We start from the raw sequence: 22,043 nt of genomic DNA on the forward strand, positions 1-22,043 counted from the left end.
TTTATGGGTGACATTGTGCCACCTCATCAAACAGTGCAGGTGGAGGAGCTTGACCAAGACATATTCTGAGGGTAGACTGGCCTGCTTGTCCCCCCTACTTAAATCCCTTCAAGCATTTGTGGGATGGTGTTGGGGAGATGTATTGCAACATGTTCGCATGCACCAGTGACCATCCAGCAGTTGTCAACCGCTTGTTAGAGAAATGAAATGGCCTACCACAAGAACTCCTTAGTAACCTTGTGATCAGTAATGGAGCACATTGCAGAGCATGCATTGCCGTTTGTGGTGTTCACAAACCCTATTAAGAACCATGCGCTGCCTTTTGTAATGTCCAGGGGACCATCACGAATTGATGAGTTCAGAGTAATTTCTGTTAGTCTCATTCCATATTTCTTTCCTTTACCTTTTGTAGTGTACAGTGGTAGTTCTTTCTGTGTATTTAGTTGACATGGAATACTTTAAAAGTATTATGTGTAATATGTGTCGTATTTATGCTGTTCAGTGTTTCGATTAAGTCGTGAGACTGAGCACTGCAGTAGGCCAATAATCTTGTCAGCATGTTTCATGACTGAATATCATGCCTCACAGCTGAATACAACAGATAAATTTAACATAGTTACTTGGGTTGTGTGGTACAAAACAGCAGAGAATCTGTCACATATGTAAGCAATATATGTGACACAAGCATACACACGCAAAGTCATGGGTAAACAAGCTAGTATGTTATGAAAATGTTTGTATGTTCCACACCAAATTAAGTGCACCAATTTCAACTAAACTTGTTACTCATATCACTTAGTATCTGGAAAGAAGCACTGTAGGGGTAAGAACCACTATCTCTCGTAAGGGTGGGGGTGTGGGTAAAAGAGGTGCGTTAAGTCACATAGTACTCAGAGCCAAAAGAGGTGCGACATAGAAGCATAACTCAAGAAGTTATGGTGCGATTTCAACCAAATTTTGTATGATTCATGACTCACTATTTGTAAAAAATACTGTGGGGCGATATACACATACCATGCCTAGGGATGGGGGTGAAAAGCCAAGGTGGTCAGACTATCAGGCCCATGGAGGACAAGTGTACTGAGCACAAGTGTCTCACACACTTAAAACGACGAGCAGTCGGCTATCGTAGAACATTGTTTTGGTACTAGTTATCCTACAGACTATAACTACACGGAGATTCTGGCATTCCCTTCCCATTATTAAGGAAGCAATTGAAATTAAATTAGAAAATAACCTTGTAAATAGAGGTGGAGCTTTTTGCTTAAATTCTGTGTGGGATCCTGCTCTCTCGCATGTCAAAAAACAGAGGGACGAAATGAACACTATCTCAGCCATTGTTTAGTAGTTCTCACTATCAATAACTTCTGTCTTTGGTCACCTTTTGTTGTGTTGTGGTGCTAGACAGATAGACACACACACACACACACACACACACACACACACACACACACACACACACACACACAGAGAGAGAGAGAGAGAGAGAGAGAGAGAGAGAGAGAGAGAGAGAGAGAGTGTTATCTTTCTGGAATTGCTCTGCAAACATAGGTCTTAAATTCCCTTGCACAACACTTACTTGCTGCAGTTTTGCCTTCGAAATGATAGGATGATCACCTGTTGAGTTGCATTCCCATAAGTTACTTTAACAAATGAAAGTGGTTCGATGAACACTGTACCAGGTGCTTAAGTGTGAAATACAGAGTAGTCATGTAAAGGTAGTTCTTTAATCCTGGAGGGAATAACTTATTCTTTCATGTATTTCTGTGGAAAATATTTTCCCTTTGCATGCGAAAAAAACTAGCTTTTAAAAAATCTCATAATTGGATGTTTTTGTTGATGTAGCTCTTTCACAATATTTTGGGTACAAGGGTCATCCTATAAGTAGACTGTGCCCTTAACATATGAGGGCTAGCGATTTGGACTGGTATGTGCTGACAGTGCTCACACTGGCTTATGATGCACGTCATAGTATCTTGCCAGTATGCTGCCAGTTAGCAAGGAGTTACCAATACAAAGTGTTTCTGCTTGTAAGTTGCACTCTGTCATTCTTTTTCTCACAGCAAAACAACTACCTGCTGTCAGTATCCATTGGTAGTTAATCTTTGTCAGTGGGGAAGGCCTTATGAGCATTCAAATGGGGTGAGACCTGGGTCCATCATTCCAACCCCGAGACAAAACATCAGAGCATGATGTGTAAGAAACGTAGTGAAAGCATCCCCCCCACCCCAAAAAAAAAAAAAAAAAAAAAAAAAAATTTAAACTAAAAAAAAAAATAAATAAATAAAAAAATAAAAATGTCACACTTTTGGCACAAAAAGTTACAGCAAGAAACTTTTGGGGTGTTACTTGTTCATTACCTGTGTCACAACACCACAATAAATGCAGTGAAGTACTGTAAAGACACGAGAAAAAGTTTTCTTTCTTCATGACAATACTCGGCCTCATACAGCTTGAATGACCCAGGTGGAGCTTGGAAGAGTCAACTGGGAAGTGTTGCCGCCACCTCTTTATTCACCAGATCTTGCCCTCAAGTGATCTTTATATGCTCCCCCAACCTGGAGGTCGTCTTGGAGATAAACATTTCTGCACTGATGAAGAAGTCACATCAACAGTGAACGACTGGTTACGGGCAAGGGACCTGACCTGGTACAATACTAGTTTGGAAAAATGTGTTGTGTTACTAAAAATGCTTGGAAAAACATGATGACTATGTAGAAAAGTAACAGAAAGATTGTACAATGCCAATAGAATTATTTCACCATGATAAATTGTATAAATTTTTTTTAGTTACTATAGAAACTTACGTATGGGAACCCCCCTTGTAGTTGACATTTTTTGCCTGTTTATATTCTTAATCACACATATTGAAAAGTTGTTCATGTAAAGTTATGATCTGTGTTGCTGTTCCCGTGCCCCCCCCCACCCCACCCCCCCCCCCCCCCCCCCCACCCCACCCCCATCTCCCACCTCACACACACACACACACACACACACACACACACACACACTTACTATCATCTCTAGCAGTGTATGCCACTGTACTTGATCGAGCATCTCCATAACGCTGTCATGCCAAGTAAACGATCCTGGATCCTGTGACTAAACGTGCCGCTCTTTGCCGAATCTCGTCTATCTGTTTTATTGATCCTGCGTGGTAAAAGTCTTAGGTAGAGGGACAATAACCAAGAATCTATTGACCAAGTGTCTTGTGACCTACTTCATTTGTGGATGTATTACATTTTCTTAAGTATTGTGCAATGAATAACAGTCTGACATCTGTTTATCCTACTATTTGTTTTGTGTGGTCACTCCACTTTCTTCGCGTATTTGTGCACAATATGTTACATTTACTTACACCTGCCCAGATAGCTGTGCATGTTAAAGCACTGCTTCCAGAACAGGGAGGTGCACGAGCTCTGGATCAATTCCAGCCAGCAGATTAACGACAAGGGTTATTATGCTGGCCAGCCTGGGTATGGTTTTTAGGTGGTTTCCCAAATCCCTCTAGTTGAATACCAGACTGTTACCCCCATTTGACCTCAGTTACATGATTCTCAAGCATATAGGGAACTTTTGCTCACTTTCACATGAATAACATGACACGCAGTCAGTTGGGCTACACATACCCCATCCCAGGGGGTGTGACAGGGAGGGCACCATCCCAGGGGGTAATGGGGTGTGACAGGGAGGGCACCCGGCTGTGCCATAAATTAACCATACTAAATCTGTTAATAACCATAACCATGATGATGTGGGACAGAGGCACAAGGAAACCAAGAAGGGGCAACTGCCAGTCCTTAAACCAATTGTCGATCTTCCACAGGTCTTCCTGCATTTTGCAACAGTCTTAGGTGTTGCAACCATCCTTATAGACAACAGCATCATCCTTGGATAGCATCGTGAGACCTCCAACATTATTTACAGGATCATTAATATAAATGACAAATAGTGGTGGCCCTATAACACTACCTTCAGGTACACCCGAAATTACCTTCTAATTTGTTGGTTTAGTTGCATTGAGAATGAATTGTTCAGTTCTGTCTGCAAGGAAGTCTTGTATCCAATGAAAGATCTGGTCCAGTAATCGGTAAGCTTTTATTCTGTTCACTAAATGACAGTGCAGAATTGCACACATGCTTTGTGTATGGTAGCCTGGATCTCGTGAAGGAGAACAACAACTGAGTTTCACAAGATACGTGTTTGCAGAGTTCTACATCTACATCTACATCCATACTCCACAAGCCACCTGACGGCGTGTGGCGGAGGGTACCTTGAGTACCTCTGTCGGTTCTCCCTTCTATTCCAGTCTCATATTGTTCGTGGCAAGAAGGATTGTCGGTATGCTTCTGTGTGGGCTCTAATCTCTCTGATTTTATCCTCATGGTCTCTTCGCAAGATATACGTAGGAGGGAGCAATACACTGCTTGACTCTTCAGTGAATGTATGTTCTCGAAACTTCAACAAAAGCCCGTACCAAGCTACTGAACGTCTCTCCTGCAGAGTCTTCCACTGGAGTTTATTTATCATCTCCGTAACGCTTTCACGATTACTAAATGATCCTGTAACGAAGTGCGCTGCTCTCCGTTGGATCTTCTCTATCTCTTCTATCAACCCTATCTGGTATGGATCCCACACTGCTGAGCAGTATTCAAGCAGTGGGCGAACAAGCGTACTGTAACCTACTTCCTTTGTTTTCGAATTGCATTTCTTTAGGATTCATCCAATGAATCTCAGTCTGGCATCTGCTTTACCAACGATCAACTTTATATGATCATTCCATTTTAAATCACTCCTAATGTGTACTCCCAGATAATTTATGAAATTAACTGCTTCCAGTTGCTGACCTACTATTTTGTAGCTAAATGATAAGGGATCTTTCTTTCTATGTATTCACAGCACATTACACTTGTCTACATTGAGATTCAATTGCCATTCCCTGCACCATGCGTCAATTCACTGCAGATCCTCCTGCATTTCAGTACAATTTTCCATTGTTACAACCTCTTGATATACCACAGCATCATCCTCAAAAAGCCTCAGTGAACTTCCGATGTCATCCACAAGGTCATTTATGTATATTGTGAATAGCAACGGTCCTATGACACTCCCCTGCGGCACACCTGAAATCACTCTTACTTCGGAAGACTTCTTTCCATTGAGAATGACATGCTGTGTTCTGTTATCTAGGAAATCTTCAATCGAATCACACAATTGGTCTGATAGTCCATATGCTCTTACTTTGTTCATTAAATGACTGTGCGTAACTGTATCGAACGCATTGCGGAAGTCAAGAAACACGGCATCTACCTGTGAACCCGTGTCTATGGCCCTCTGAGTCTCGTGGACGAATAGCGCGAGCTGGGTTTCACACGACCGTTTTTTTCTAAACCCATGTTGATTCCTACAGAGCAGATTTCTAGTCTCCAGAAAAGTCATTATACTTGAACATAATGTGTGTTCCAAAATTCTTGTTCATTTTTGTAGAGGAGCTTTTCATTCTCCATGTACATCGTAATATGTGAGTATAAAACATGTTCCATAATTCTGCAACACATTGACATCAGTGATATAGGCGTGTAGTTATGCGCATCTGTCTGCTGAGCGGTTTTCAAAATGAGAATGACCTGCATTTTTTCCCATCTCTAGGTACTCTTCATTGCTCCAGTGACCTACGATAAAATACTGCTAGAACTTATTTAACCTAATCTCAGTAGAATCTTACAGGTATTCTCACCTGGTCGAGTTGCTTTTCCACTGTTAAGCAGTTCACCTTGTTTTATATTCCACAATCGTTTATCTCAATATCTGCCATTTTAGGTATTCATGCAGTGATTGAAAGGAGGAACCATGATACAATACAGGAATTATCTCTTCACGTATTTATGCACAATATGTCAGAAAACAGATCAAAATCATGTATTTAGTCGCTCGGTGACCATACTGGCACCAAAACAAAAGTTTTGGGGAGCAAAATAACTGACGATGGTTGAAGTAAAGAGGATATAAAATGTAGACTGACAATGGCAAGGAAAGCGTTTCTGAAGAAGAGAAATTTGTTAACATTGAGTGTAAATTTAAGTGTCAGAAAGTGTTTTCTGAAAGTATTTGTATGGAGTGTAGCCATGTATGGAAGTGAAACATGGACGATAACTACTTTAGACAAGAAGAGAGTAGAAGCTTTTGAAATGTGTTGCTACAGAAGAATACTGAATTAGGAGGGTAGATCACGTAACTAATGAGGAGGCACTGAATAGAATTGGAGAGAAGAGGAATTTGTGGCACAACTTGAATAGAAGAAGGGATCAGTTGGTAGGACATGTTCTGAGGCATCAAGGGATCACCAGTTAGTATTAGCATGGAGGGTAAAAATCGTAGAGGGAGACCATGAGATGAATTCACTAAGCAGATTCAGAATGATTTAGGTTGTAGTAGCTACTTGGAGATGAAGCAGCTTGCGCAGGATAGAGTAGCATGGAGGGCTGCATCAAACCAGTCTTTATACTGAAGATAACAACAACAACAACTTACTATGTAAGATCAAAACTCCTTAGGGTATGTAGTCAGATTGTTTGGACAAATTTTACTTAAAATTCATTTAATGCTTTTCACATTACTCTCAGTGCGCCCTTTTTGGCCCCATTTAGCTTCTGTTTGTCTACCAGGCTTTCAGTTCGTTTAAATCAGAGATGAAGCACTCTTTGCTTTTGTAGCAACTTTCTAACATGGTCAAGGAGGGTCTTTACCATCCCTCACTACCTTTCTGTTATTTCTGGAGAAAAATTATGCTGTTATGGACTAATCCATTTGGGCATGTTCCACAATGAGGCTCACAGTGTCAGTCAGTCAGTACCTCTATCCGTCTTTTCAAACTCCACTTTGTTTCTTTGTTGTACTACATACATTGATAGGCAAACAACGTTTATGAATTTGCTGGCATAGAATATTGTAAACTAGGCTTTTCTAGAGGTTAACAGTGACAGTTGTGTTGAGAAAATGTGATTAATTTAGTTGTTCAGTGTTGGAAGGAATCTCATAAACTGCCAATGTTTTCAGCTACAGTCTAACAGTAACTTTACTCATTTAACTGTTCTAAACTTTTCTCTGTTATCTGATGTACATATATTTTTAGGTTACTGTTGCGGAGAGAAGGTGTTAATTTTTATACAACTGCCGAATTTGAAATAGTGAGAACAATTAAAGAAAAGGCGTGTTATCTTGCAAATAATCCTCAGAAGGAAGAAACTGTTGAAACTGAAAAGTACCAGTATGTTCTGCCAGATGGCAGCACTCTTGAAGTAAGTAATTTTTTTCTTGTAAAACAGTCGATTTAAAAAAAAAGTCAAGAGTTATATAACTGCACCCAAATCACTGCACATAACTTATTGGGCCTTTTTTCTATGCCAGATCGGTCCAGCAAGATTTAGAGCACCAGAGGTTTTGTTCAGACCAGATCTGATTGGAGAAGAATATGAAGGACTCCATGAGGTTCTCCTGTACTCAATTCAGAAATCTGATCTAGATTTACGTAAAGTACTCTTTCAAAATATCATTTTGTCAGGCGGCTCAACATTGTTTAAGGTAAAGTCGTCTGTATTTTTCTTGTGTACATAATATAATAACGTTCTTCCCCTCTCATTGTATGTATTTGTTATTTTTATCATCCAAATTAGATGGTGGTGATCTCATAGTGTACTTGATGTTCTTCTGTTTTCAGGGATTTGGAGACAGACTGTTATCAGAAATACGAAAATTGGCACCAAAAGACATAAAAATTCGGGTAAGTTTCTTCTTGGTTTTTAGTTGTGAACTGCTGTAATAAACTGAATTTATATATAAGCTTCCAATTACTGTTTAATTTATGTTTTACTCTCTCTCTCTCTCTCTCTCTCTCTCTCTCTCTCTCTCTCTCTCTCTCTAAATCAAATTCCTAAAACACCCATGTTTTTCAAAATAAAAAAGCCTTTCTTCTTATAAACCTATAACTACACAAGGGTCTACTGTCAGGAATGTCATTTGAGTATCTCTGCTGTAAGCAATGGTGTGGGACAAGTTGTTTGTTTTGAGCAAATTGTGCTGTAAAGTTTCTGTAAAATCTTCTTAGTTAAGGTATTTTGTAAACAATGTTAGGGATGGTCCTTAACATCTCTGCCACCACACTGTCATTTAAATTCATGCAAACCATGGCAAGGGACGCAACATAATATAATTGCTTAAATAATTATTCACATTTATCTGATTAGCAACAACTTTTGAGGCACATTTTTGTTCAGGAACATATTCCGGATTTTATTTGAGTCATAGTTATCGACATCATCCTTGGATTTGTACAAATCTTCCCTGGAAAGCATTTTCATATCATGAACACAGCACATATTACACTACTGGTAATAATGCTTTCAGCACTTACCACTGTTTACAGGCACACATTCCGACAAATCTACCATTAATGAAAATAATAAATTTTAGTTAAGTTGTCATTTCTCAGTTTATCGTGGAACTGTTTTATTTGTATACCTTGTTTCCCATCGACTGTCCCATACCATTGTTTCTAATCAAGGTCTTCATTCATGATTAATAAAATTGTTTTATTATTATGTTCCTAAAGAGTTTACAACTTACGAGATACTTACAGCCTCTTAAGAGAACAAATTATTAATTATGTCTTCAAATGGATAAGTTGCAACTATTTATCAATCTTATGAAAGAAAAATATGCTCCATTGAAGCCAAATCATTCACTTGAATTGTCCAGAATGGTCTTCAAACCAGTCTCTCATAATTGTGGCTCAGTGACATGGCACATCGTTGTTTGGGAATATGAAGCCCATGAATGGCTGCAAATGATCTCCAAGTAGCTGAACATCAAGAGCACCCAGTCCATTCCATGTAAACACAGCCCTCACCATTATAGAGCCACCACCAGTTTGCACAGCGCCTTGTTGACAACATGGGTCGATGGCTTCATGGGGGCTGTGGCACAGTCGAACACTATCATTACTCTTTCCAACTGAAGATGGGACCGATCTAACCAGGCCACGATTTCAGCTAGGGTCCAACTGATATGGTCACGAGCCCAGGAGAGGCGCTGTAGGTGATATTGTGTTGTTAGCAAAGGCACTCACATTGGTTATCTGCTGCCATAGCCCATTAATGCTAAATTTATCAACAACATCCTAATGGATACGTTTGTAGTACATCTCACATTGATTTCTGCAGTTGTTGCTTGTCAGTTTGCACTGACAACTCTAGAGAAATGCTGCTACTCTCGGTCGTTCAGTGAAGACTATTGGCCACTGCATTGTCTGAGGTGAGAGGTAATGCCTGAAATGTGGTATTCTCAGCACACTCTTGACACTGTGAATCACGGAATATTGAATTCTCTAATGATTTCTGAAGTGGAATGTCCCATGCATCTAGCTCCAACTACCATTCTGCGTTCAAAGTCTCTTAATTCCTGTAGTGTGGCCATAATCAGTTCAAAAACCTTTTCACGTGAATCTCCTGAATACAAATCACAGCTCCGCCAATGCACTGCCCTTTTATAGCTTGTGTACGCGATACTACTACAGTCTGCAGATAAGCAGATCGCTTTCCCATGACTTTCCAATTTGTTAGAAGGGAAAAAAGCGGGAGGCAAGACACAACAGTCTTGCCAGGTTAAATAAATTAATAAATAAAAAATGAAATAAACAATGTGTTCCCCCTGCGGCTCCGGGGGTAAGAATAGGTCCGATGTATTCCTACCTGTCATAAGAGGCGACTAAAAGGAGTCTCCAACATGTCAGCTTTTCTGTCATGGTCCCCTCTCGGGTTTGACCTCCACCTTTTCCAAATTTCTGTTGATAGTGCGTGCCATTTGTGGAAGGACGTCTTATGTGGTGTTTTTTTGTGTGTACATCGTGCACTGAGATCTTGCATGCTGCTTATTGTCGTGTGGCAGGCTTGGCCCCCTCAGTCTTGTAGGTTGCGTACTTTTTGTCTCTTGCCCCTAACCATCCTTTGCACCTCCAACAATTCTGCGCATTTTGGCACCCGAAATCCAGTCCAGTCCAGTCCATCGTGGTGGGTTTGTCAAGTGTACCGTCTTGGTGGTAGCCCCCTGACAACACAGGGATCGCACTGCTGATGCCTGAGCTGCGACCTCCCCGCATATGCAAGGAATAGGTGCCCGTCCTTTCTGGGGCACCAGGACTCCCAGAAATGGCCATCCCGCCATGTGGCCCTTGTTATGGCTGGGTGGTGCCTGCGGGCAGAGCCCCTGATTGGAGTGGGTGGCGTCAGAGCGGATGACCCGCAATGAAATGGGTTAAATTGACTCAAGCTGGTGGTCGCTCAGTTTAGCAGTCTCAAAGCGTGTATGAAATGATTTTAATGCTGCAACATATGATTCCCGATCGTTCCCAGGGCAACTCGTCTCGTGAGCCATATTTGCCTCGGTACCTAGTTTGCTGCAGGACTGATGCCGAGACTTTTCAGGCAACGAAGCCTCAGTTTTCATGGACCACCTTGAAGATAGTGGCGGTGTTATCTAGAATGCACAGCGGGGCAATTTTGATCCAAGCAGCCTCCCCAGCCTAGTCGCAGGAGTTGGTCATCTGTGACAAGCTGGGTGATATTCCCATCTCGATTACTCCCCATAAAAGCCTTAACTTGGTCCAGGGTCTTATTTTCCATCATGACCTCCTTTTGCAGTCTGATGAGGAGCTATGCACCAACTTAGGGCGTCAGGGTGTCCACGTCATCCGGCTCGTGCATAGGGGACCCAAAGACCCTTTGAGGGTGACTTGTTGCCTGAAAGGTCAAGGTGATGGTTTACCATTGTGACATAAAACCATACATCCCTCCTCCTATGTGGTGCTTTAAGTGTTGGTAGTTTGGTCACATGTCATCTCATTGTACTTCCAGCGCCACATGCAGGGATTGTGGTCGTCCTCTGCACCTGGGTGCTCCGTGTGTGCCTCCTCCCACTTGTGTCAACTGTGGGAAGCACCACTCTTTCTGCTCACCTGACTGCCCTGTTCTCCATAAGGAGTGATGAATCATGGAAACAAAAACCCCGGACAGGCTCACCTATCAGGATGTGAAGAGGAAATACGAACGACTTCATCCTGTGCAGATGACTACATTGTATGCTGCAACTGTGACTTCACTTCGTTGCCCCGGTGGAGACGGCTGTCCCTGCGGTTGTTAAGCCTCCAGTGGGCCCTTGGGGCCACACCGGCTCTTCCCCCATGTCTGTGATAGGGGATGCTGTTTCTTCTGGTGCTCCCAAGGTACCGCCTTTGGGAGACCAACCCCTCAAACTGATGGGGATATCGGACCCCCCGCGCCGAAGGTTCACCAGCCTCCTCCGGCTTCTCTCATGCAGAAAGGGTCCCTTGGAAGTCTACCTTCTAAGACCACCTCCAGCGCGACAGCTGACATCAGTCAGTGGCTCAAGGAGCCATGAGCGGTGGATCAGAGAGCTTCCCACTCTTTGTCTGTTCCTGACGCTCTGTCTGAGTCTCCCTCCTCGGTTGCTCCTAAGGAGCAGCAGGAGGAGGCGAAGAAGAAGAAGAAAAATAATAGGCTGGGTAGGACGGACGAGGTTCAGGTTTGCCTCCGTGCCCCCTGTTTCTACCAGTTCTGAGTCAGGACGATTTGCAGATTTTGGCCTCCCCCGACAGTCTCACTCTCATCCCTACCTCAGACGCACTGATTCTCAATTCAGGCACTCCTTCAGTGGTGGTTGATGACCCAGTGGCGTAATCTACCTCCTTGGTCCCTTCATGCCTTTTTTGGCCGTGGGCAGTGTCATCCTCCAGTGGACTTGTAGAGGTTTTTTCCACCACCTTGCTGAGCTCTGACAACTTATCAGCCTCCACCCTTTCTTCTGCATTGCTCTCCAGGAAACTTGGTTTCTGGCGTTGTGAATGCCTGCCCTCTGTGGCTATCGGAGTTATTATAAGAATCGGGCAGCTTATGAGAGGGTATCTGGTGGAGTCCGAGTTTACGCTCTTCACTCTCTTTACAGTGAGCGTGACCATCTTCAAACACCTTTAGAGGCTGTCACTGTTAGGGTGTGGACGCCACAGGCTGTTACTGTCTGCCACCTTTATCTTCCACCTGATGGTGATATCGTGCAGCATGTATTGACTGTGCTGGTGGCCCAACTGTCGCCACCTTTTCTGTTACTGGGTGACTTCAATGCCCATAACCCTTTGTGGGGTGGATTGGTGGCAACAGGCTGAGGCACTGTCATTGAGTGAGTGTTGGCACAGCTAGACCTTTCCCTCTTAAATACTGGTGCCTCCACACATTTCAGTATGGCGCACGGCACGTACTCGGCCATCAACCTTTCGGTCTGCAGCCCTAGCCTTCTACCATCTGTCCAATAGTGTGTGCATGACGACTTGTGCGGTAGTGACCACTTTCTGATCTTTCTGTCACTGCCACAGTATTGCTCTTTTGGGGGCCTCCCCAGATGGGCCTTGAATAAGGCTGACTGGGACTCGTTCGCCTCCATTGCCACTATTGAGCCTCTTTCTCATGACGCTATTGATGGTGGATCACACGATTACCACCAGCATTGTTTATGCAGCAGAATCTGCAATTCTCTGTTCTTTCGGGTCCCCTCGGCAGAGGACTGTACCTTGGTTGTCACCAGAGATAGCTGAGGCGATTAGCGATCACAGGCGGGCCCTCTAATGTCATAAGCGGCACCCATCCCATGAACACCTAATCACCTTTAAGCGGCTCCGTGCCCGAGCCCGACACCTTATTCACCAACGGAAGCTGGAGTGCTGGGAAAGTAATATCTCCACCGTTGGGATCCGTACCTCTCCATCGCAGGTTTGTACCAAGATTAGGTGTGACTACGGATACCAGACCCCCGTCAGTGTACCTGGGCTTTCCCTGAATGGAGCAGTCTGTACTGAATGAGACATGATTGCAGAACTCTTAGCAGAGCATTATGCTCAGAGTTCCACTTCTACGAATTACTCGCTGGCCTTCCACTCCCTGAAAGAGCAGTTGGAACTTCAGAGCCTTTCATTCCATACACGCCACTCCAAATCGTACAATGTCCCATTCAGTGAGTGGGAATTTCAAAGTGCCCTAGCCTCTTGCCCTGATATGGCTCCCGGGCCAGATCACATCCACTGTCAGATGCTCAAAAACCTGCATGGACTGCCTGTGACACCTCCTAGACCTTTTCAACCGTATCTGGGTTGAGGGTGAGTTCCCATCACAATGGTGGGAAAGCATCGTCATTTGGCTGCCGTCAGCATCTGGTTGCAATCTTTTATGACATGCGGAAGGCGTACGATACAACATGGCGACATCACATCCTCACCACGCTTCATGGGTGGGGTTTTAGGGGCCCGCTCCCGATTTTTATTCAAATTTTTTTGTTGCTTCGTTCCTTCCGCATCAAGTTGTTTCCTGCCATAGTTCCTCCTGAGTCCAGGAGATGGGATCCCGCAAGGCTCTGTCTTGAGTGTCTGGCTCTTTTTAGTTGCTATCAATGGGCTAGCTGCAGCTGTGCAAACGTCCATATCAGCTTCTTTGTATGCTGATGACTTTTGCCTGTATTACAGCTCCACTGGAATTGCAGTTGCTGAACAGCAGCTGCAGGGCGCTATCCGCAAGGTGCAGTCTTGGGCCGTAACGCGCGGCTTCCAGTTTTCGGCCACCAAGACTTGTGTCATACATTTCTGCCGGCGTCGCACTGTTCACCCTGAGCCAAGGCTTTATCTTGACAGCGAACCTCTTGCTGCGGTGGAGACGCATTGGTTTTTGGGAATGCTTTCTGATACCTGGTTGACTTTGCTCTCTCGTATTCGGCGGCTTAAACAAACATGCTGGCGGCATCTTAACACTCTTCATTGCTTGAAGCACACCAGCTGGGGTGCCGATCGGTCTACCCTTCTACGGCTATATCATGTGTTGATTCAGTCCCGTCTCGATTATGGGAGCCTGGCTTACAGTTCGGCATCATCTTCCGCGTTGCGGTTGCTTGAGCCCATACTTCACTGTGGGATCCGACTCGCACATCCCTGTAAACAGCCTACTTGTGGAGGCTGGTGTCCCTTCATTGTGGATCTGGCACCAACGACAACTGGCCGCTTATGCTGCACATGTTTGTAGCTTGTCCAGGCATCCAAATTACCATCTCCTGTTCCCCAACTCGGTCGTCCATCTTCCAGATCAGAAGCCCCAGTCAGGGTATACGATTGCGGTTCGCGTCTGGTCTCTTCTCTCTGGGCTTGACTTTTTGCCTCTCGCACCTCTTTTCTGGGCCCGTTTATGTATACCCTCGTGATGTGTGCCCTGCCCATGCCTTCAGCTGGATTAGGCACAAGGCCCAATAGACTCAATCACTACTGAGGCCCTCTGCTGACACTTTCTTTCCATCCTTGCCACATTTCACAGCTCTGACGTAGTCTATACCGATGGTTTGATGGTTGCTGATCGAGTTATTGCACCATGAGAACCCACTTCTGTGAGTCAGTGTTGACAGTGGTCCACATCTTGTTGGACTATCCGCTTTTAACCGCACTCAAATAGGATGCTGCCATGCTTTGAGTTTTACTCAGGCAGGGGGCTTTTATCGCTTGATCTGAGGGTTTGTGTCCTTTTTGTGTTGAGTCTGGCCTTTGGCCTACGGTTTTAGATTGAGGTTTTTAATGTCTCTCTTTGTGGTTGGCTTTTCCTTTTTTTTTTGTTTCTGTGGTCAGCCAACCACTGTAACACTTGTGTTTTTAATTCCTCTTTTCTGGTCTTTGTCTTTCTTGTTCTGTGTCATCCCTTGTTATCTCCAGTACTTGTTTCTCTTCCTTATGGGCGTTTCATGGTCATGGAAAAAACCCCACAAAGCAACCAAACAAACAATGTGTTAAGGAAACAATCCCAGTACAATGCAAAGAGGTGGGGGTGGTGATTGTATAACTTAAATAAGCACTACAACTTTGCTGATGGAAGGTTGTGTCCTTGGCTTTCTGTTAACAACAAATACACAACACAACCTGTCAATAAAATTTATATTTATTAGTATCAGAGTGTTTTTGGATGAACTTGGATGTTAGCCCCCCACCCCACCCCTGCCAATGGTGTTACTGTGATATTAAAGCACAGTTTTGCATGTGTGTGTGTGGGGGGGGGGGGGTCTCATACAGTGGGTGAGCTGTTCCTCATACCATTCTTTGTGATAGTTTATATGTAAAATAAACACAAGCACTCACCTTTGGTTAACTGATGGAATACTTTTTCCTGTTGCGGGTAGCTACGTGCCACTGACCAGTTAGTTATCGGTGCCTTTCATTTATTTTACGTATTATTCCACCCAGGAATTTCCTTTAATTACAGTTACTAATGTTCCAGATGTGTGAGGACTCTTCTTCATGTTGAGATCTACAAAATATCATATGGGAATGATGAATGAATACCATCTAGCAAAGAACCCTTGCAAATTTCATGTGGAATAAGAACTCAGTTTCCATTTGACCACCACGATTAAAGTTTCCTTAAATTCTTCAGGACTAGTGTGAAGACAGTAGCACAATTTTTGTAGAAATTGTTTTAGGATTGCATTGCATTGCATTCAACACCAGTATTTAAAATAATAATAATGTTCGTAAAAGAGCCATATTTGTAAATTTAATTTGTAAACTATTTTTGGCGTACTATATGGTGAAATACACAAGTCAAGTACATAATGAAATTTAAACAATGGAAAATCTAGAATGGAATAATGACAGCATTATGGAATGCATAGGTTGCTACTCACCTTGTAGAAGAGACACTGAATTGCAGGCAGGCACAATGAAAAGGCTGCTGTACGTTGAAGCTTTTGGCCAAAAGGCCTTCTTTCAAAGTAGAAAACACACACACACACACACACACACACACACACACACAAAATTGTCTCTAGCGGTCCAGCCTCATTGGCTAGTGACAGTGGTTATGTGTGTGAATTGTGCTTGTGTGAATGTGTGTGTATTTTCCACTTTGGAAGAAGGCCTTTTGGCCGAAAGCTTAAATGTATAACAGTCTCTTTGTAGTGCCTGTCTGCTACTCAACATCTCCAATACAGTGAGTAGCAGTCTATATCTTTTCCATATTATAATGAAATTTCTCTTGAGCTGAATGACAGTTTCACTAAGAAATAAGAAGTCTTGTCCACACCTTCAGTGCATTTATTAACAATTCCTTTGTTGTCTTCAGATATCGGCACCACAAGAACGTTTGTATACAACATGGATTGGTGGTTCAATTCTTGCCTCTCTTGACACTTTCAAGAAAATGTGGGTATCAAAAAGAGAGTATGACGAAGAAGGTCACCGAGCAATCCATAGAAAGACTTTCTGAAGAGACCACTGCTGTTGGAATTATAATATACCAATATTGCGTAGGCTGGTACAGAGCAATTATGTTACCAGCCTTGAGAAAATGTTGGACCACAAAACAGTACATGTCTGTTTAAGTGATTAACTTGTTTGGTTGTAATGTGGTAAATGCATTAAACTTTGCTTTATATTACAGTAAGATGATTTAAGAACTATACTGCTGTATTTTACAAGCCACTGTAGCTATCATGTGATAACATTCAGATGTATAATTTATTGCTAAAGTCTGTCTGAGCTTTATTATACAAATGTGCAAGGTATTGAATTCTTAGTTGTTTTTTAAAAAAACAAAAAAGAAAATAAAGAAAGGGTAATGAAGAAATACACAGGTTTGCTGACTCTTGTTGATATACAGAGTGCCAGTTTCTGGATGTTGAGTTTCAAACGAAATTATTTTAACGGGAAACTTAATGTGAGTATCACTGTCAGAAATATGTTAAGTTTCAATAATGTAACTCAAATTCGATCTCATCCTTTACACAGAAAAGGCTAAAGTAACTAATGTGCATATTTAATTTCATTTGAAAAAGTAGGATATATGTCAGTAGGCAACAGCAGGTCTTTATTGCATAATTATTTATTGTTGTATTGTTATATTATGAAATTTTAATGGTTGTAATCTCACGGAAAGTTGAGAGAGAGGCTATTCTATTGATGTGTACATTATTTATTTGTAATTTCCTCTTGAATAATTTAAAATTATGTTGCAACAGTATCGGCAGCTAACTTATGGAATTATGGTGGAATGCACTCAAACTGCTAGTGTGTGTAATGTGTAGAGCATTTGAGTTGTAGAAATAATGGTTTGTAATGTTATTTGTGTAATAGTTAGTGGCTTTGAATATACAATCAGTGCGACAACCATTACTATCTTTTGTTATAAGTGGGGCAGCAGTATGTCATAACCAGATAACATTTGCTATGTGCCAGAATTTGTGCAGGTAATTTATAAATTTGTAAAAAACACTGTCATCAATGAGGAAATATATTACAATTTATCTGTTGTTTCTGTGCGGTGGTACCAAAGGAGGCGGCTTGAGGTGGCCAAGTGTTCATATTTAATGTTTTCTGTTTGTAAGTTAAACTTACAGAAGAGGTGTTAATCCACACTTGTGCAGGGCTCGGAAGAAATAGTTTTAATTACCTCCAATCTGAACTAATGAGATAAGTGCACAGCTTTGTTTTGTTTCCAATATTGTTATATTTAAGGAAAAATTTTCCTAGTCTGTAAATGTCTTTTCACTTTGATTATGAGGGAACTGGTGAGATAGTTCAGGACTACCTCTGTCAGTAAATCGTTGGTGTACGCTAAATTTTAGTTCATACTCAATGCTGTAATGTATTTGTCATTCATTGTTTCAGTCTTGTGACTTTCTTTTAACTAAATTTTTAAAATTTTAACTGGAAGATGGACTTGTGAAGCTGCATTTTCGAATTTACAGGTCCTGTGTTGCAATGTAATTATTGTTTTTTTGGGCACAGTAATATGTATAATTTTGTTATGAAAGATGGTTTTTCAACACAATGTGTATTTATCAGCAGTTTTGCTAATAGAAATGACATTGTTGTTTAGTACATATCAATGTTGCCTCTATGGAACAAATTGGTAAATTGGGATTCCAGTAACAAAAAGATCTGAAAGGAACAGGCGAGGGAAGAGGCATGTCTTAGTGAGGCAGTAGTAATTTTTAAAAAAATGGTGTACTATTTTTCTCAAATTAATTGCCTATTGCCATTCTTCGAATAGTAACAGATATGCCACAAGTGTATGGTGTTGCTGGTGCATCAGTTTATTTAAATATGAGAAATGTATGTCTTTATAAGGAGATATTTGTTCACAGGATTGTGAAATGAAACACTGAGAAACAGGTTGCATATTATGTTCCGGTACTATTTTGCTTCATGAAACAGGAGCAGTAATGAAAAGCAAATGCATGTGGTAAGCAACTGGTCTATTACTCAGCCTGCATTGGCTTAAACTGTCTTTTCAGGAGTAATTGCAGAGTTGAACTCCAGCTCTGACAGTCAGGCTAAAAAAAGTTTTAAAAAAGCAGTAGGATATAATGCGCTGATCATGTCACTGTAATTTTTATGTTAATGGCAAAGTAAAAGTTAAATCATCAGAGATACATTTTAGTGTAAAGCAGTGGCCTTTAGTTTGGAGGAAATTGTTCGAAAGTATAATAGATGCATACTTGTTAATATTGAGAAGAACATTAATTTGTTGCTACTGCTGCATAAACACACTGCAAGTTGCTTGTTTTGCATTAGTTATCTTGTTGATGCATTCATTCTGCACAACATAATTGCAGTATCAGCTTGAATAACTCATAAAAAAGACAGTGCACTTATACAATAACCGTTAAGATTTGTTGTTGCTCTCATTTCTATTTATTAATAAATTGAATTATACTCACAGTTTTCTACATTGTAGTGTGTATACATAATAAAACTATAGTGCCCCCTCCAGAAATTAATGCACTAGCCCTGCAGCATACTGTAGTCATTATTGTAAAAGTTTGATTTTTGGACAAATTAAATATGCATTTTCTCATATTAGTTTTGATACAAGGAATAAATACAGCATGTATCACAATAAAACACACTGACTTTTGAAAAGACAAAATGGAAAACTTTCATAGTGCAGCTTTTGCAACAGTCTTTCTTTTGTGCAGTCCTTCTACATATACTTATTCAAGAAAAATAAACAGTATCCTGTTATGGAAATATAAAGATATTTCAGAAATTGTTTCATTATTTGTTCATTTGGAAACTTTTTTTCAGTGCCTTTTGCGTTGTGATACCTCACCAATAACTTACTAATCATGCCTGTTTATTACTGTCATATGTTTAAACTCCGATTAAGCACACATTCCTTAGTAATAAGTGAAAGCACACAACCTGTATTTTGTAATCTGTGAATTATCTGGTATACTTGAAACTGAGTGACAATGACTGAGTTAAATGATGTATAAATGTGGTGTTGGAATGCAGAACGATAGATAATGTAATTCTTTAAACAATGAAAGATTAATTAACTGAATGCCACTTTTGTAATGGTTAGATTTTTTTCAGTAAAAATGACTCGGTGAGTTTAATAATGCCGACAATAACACTCAAATCCTGTAATTCAGACCACAAACATTGTAAAATGCAGATTGTGAAACAGAGGTGGTATCTACCAACTATAAAGCAGAATTTGTTATGTATGTGATGTTTTGGGAGTGATAATACCATATAATATCTTCCATTCAGATGGAGGCTGTGCTGCTTTTGCAGTTTCTCTTCAGAAATCACAAGAGCTTGCTGCAAACAGTATTATTTTTTTAAGATTATAATTTATTGAGTTTCTGTAGTTGCAAGCTGTTTGTGTACTTTAATTTTTAAAATATAAAATTTGTGTGTTTACCTTGTTTGTAATAAATTTTATACATTTTGCTTATTTTCTGAGTGCTTTGTGGCATTAGAACTTCGACAATGGGAGCATTGTTATGGCTCATTCGTTATCCCACTATGGTTTCATATTATTTATAGCACTAGGAACATTTTTCAAGAAAAGTGGAGTATCTCCTTGGATGTGGAACTGAAAGTGTTAAAACTTGGATTTTACAGTTTCTCATAATGACACTATTTGGTTGCTCAAAAGATTGCCAAGTATTATCTACAAGTTTTAAGCATCACATCAGATTCTCCTGCGGTTTTGCATGTACTCAGAGAACCGTATTAGATACAGATCTACAGAGAAACAAGTTAAAAATGAAAACAGTGAAGGCACAACATATTTCAAGGCAATATCAGTTACATTTATAAAATTAGAGAGGCAGAATAGAGAAATGGTATATGGAGTAATTACATATTATCAACATAGACAACAAACAGATCATGGGCTTAGCCTTGGGAAAAAGGCTTATCAACAGACTTCAATTGTCTACTAGTTACTTTTGGTATCAAAAGTGTGCAAAGTGTGAGCTTTACGGGCTCTCCTGTGACCAGGAGTCAGTGAAATGCACCTTGCAGGTTTCCGGGCGAATAAACATGTCTGTTCAGTCGTCTGTAGACAACTGTTGCAGTGGCTGCAGTAAGGTCCCGAGCAAGGCTACCTGCAGTACTCCATGGCTGTCTTCTTGTGGTGTTGTACACTGTGCACGTCCCGTACTGTAGTGCTGGACACGTTTCCTGTCTGCTAGAATCGTTGCCATAGTCTTGAGATCACACTTTGCACACTTTTGATGCCAAAAGTAACTAGTAGACAATTGAAGTCTGGTGAGGATGATTCCATCAGTAAAACAGCATATGTTCTTATTTCACAGTTCTACTTATCTTGTTTCATTGTGACTCCAATTTAGCATGGCGAATCAAAAAGCGTAAGACACCTATTAGCACATGCTGTCTGTGAGGGAGTAGAGTTGTGCATTAGTCTTTCCGAGCTTCAGTAGGAATAAAATTCCCTTTCCAAATGTTCAGCTATTACAGAAGATGAAACTCTCGAACAAAGTAAATTAACTTGGAAATATTAAATTTCTTGGTGAACAGGAAGGATTTAGTATACTCTCTCCCAACCATGGTTTCCTGTTCTACACATATTGTGGCGTTTAATATATCAACAAAAATAATCAGTTTTTGGAAATATAACATAATTTGATAGATTAGAACTACTTGCCAAGTGGCAGCAGGAGAAAATACAAATAAAATTTAAGGAAATGTGCAAGCTCTCAGAGCCCGTGGCTCCTCCTTCGGGCAGAAGAGGGATCAAGGAAAAGACTGGAGAGGTTTAGGAAATGGGGAGACTTAACTAATGGGAAAGTTGCCCAGGGTCAGCGGAGACTTACTGGATGGGATGAGAAGGAAAGACTGATTGTTGACTGCAGCAGACAAGATTTAAATACCTGGGCTTAAAGGAAGACAGATTACTGACTAAACATTATGCTAGAGGTAATAAGAGTGGAAAGCTAAGTGCATTAAGATGGGAGCGGGAAAAAATAGACAGGTCAGAAAAAAAAAGATACAGAAAACTAAAAGGGACTGAAGAAGGGAATAGTTACTGTAAAGAAATGCTGAGACCGAAGAAATTAATGTAAATGAAGGCCAGGTGGATGGCAAGAACCAAGAACATGTAACACCAGTTCCCACCTGTGGATTCTGAGAAGCTGGTTTCAAGAGGAAAGATCCAGATGGCACGTGTGATGAAACAGACACCAAAGTCAGTGTCATGTTGCACATTATGCTGTACAACAGTATATTGCGTGTTGCCAGTATACATCCTCTTCTATGCCCATTCATCCTAACTGACAACATTGTGGTTGTCATACCAATGCAGAAGGCCAAACAGTGTTTACATAACAGATAATACACAACGTGTCATTTCACGGATATCTCTCCCTTTAATAGTATATGTTTTACTAGTTACAAAGCTGGTATAAGTAGTGGTAGGAGGGTGCGTAGGTTAAGTCATAGGTGTAGGAGCTGTAGAGTAAGGAAACAGGTACACAAGGAGCATAGGGTCTGACCAGGATATTGCAGAGATTCAGAGGGCAACAAAAAACTATTTTATGTGTGGTGGCAAAATGACAGACAGAATGGACCTCATTTCGGGTCATGATTTTAGGAAGTCACAACTTTGTTGAAGTAGCTGATAAATACATTCAAGACAAGGATA

General features: G+C 41.1%; 1 protein-coding gene across 1 annotated transcript in view; it reads left to right on the forward strand.

The window, feature by feature from the left end:
• Positions 1-19,829, forward strand: part of LOC124791724 (actin-related protein 1) — a 79,774-nt gene extending 59,945 nt beyond the window's left edge. The window contains exons 6-9 of the mRNA XM_047257886.1: positions 7,133-7,298; positions 7,408-7,581; positions 7,718-7,780; positions 16,206-19,829. Of these exons, the coding sequence (XP_047113842.1) occupies positions 7,133-7,298; positions 7,408-7,581; positions 7,718-7,780; positions 16,206-16,349 (547 nt within the window). The 3' untranslated portion in view covers positions 16,350-19,829. The remainder of the gene's footprint in view (positions 1-7,132; positions 7,299-7,407; positions 7,582-7,717; positions 7,781-16,205) is intronic.
• The last annotated feature ends 2,214 nt before the right edge of the window (positions 19,830-22,043 follow it).

The sequence above is a fragment of the Schistocerca piceifrons genome, chromosome 1 (genome assembly GCF_021461385.2).
Source record: "Schistocerca piceifrons isolate TAMUIC-IGC-003096 chromosome 1, iqSchPice1.1, whole genome shotgun sequence".
Classification (NCBI taxonomy): Eukaryota; Metazoa; Arthropoda; class Insecta; order Orthoptera; family Acrididae; genus Schistocerca; species Schistocerca piceifrons.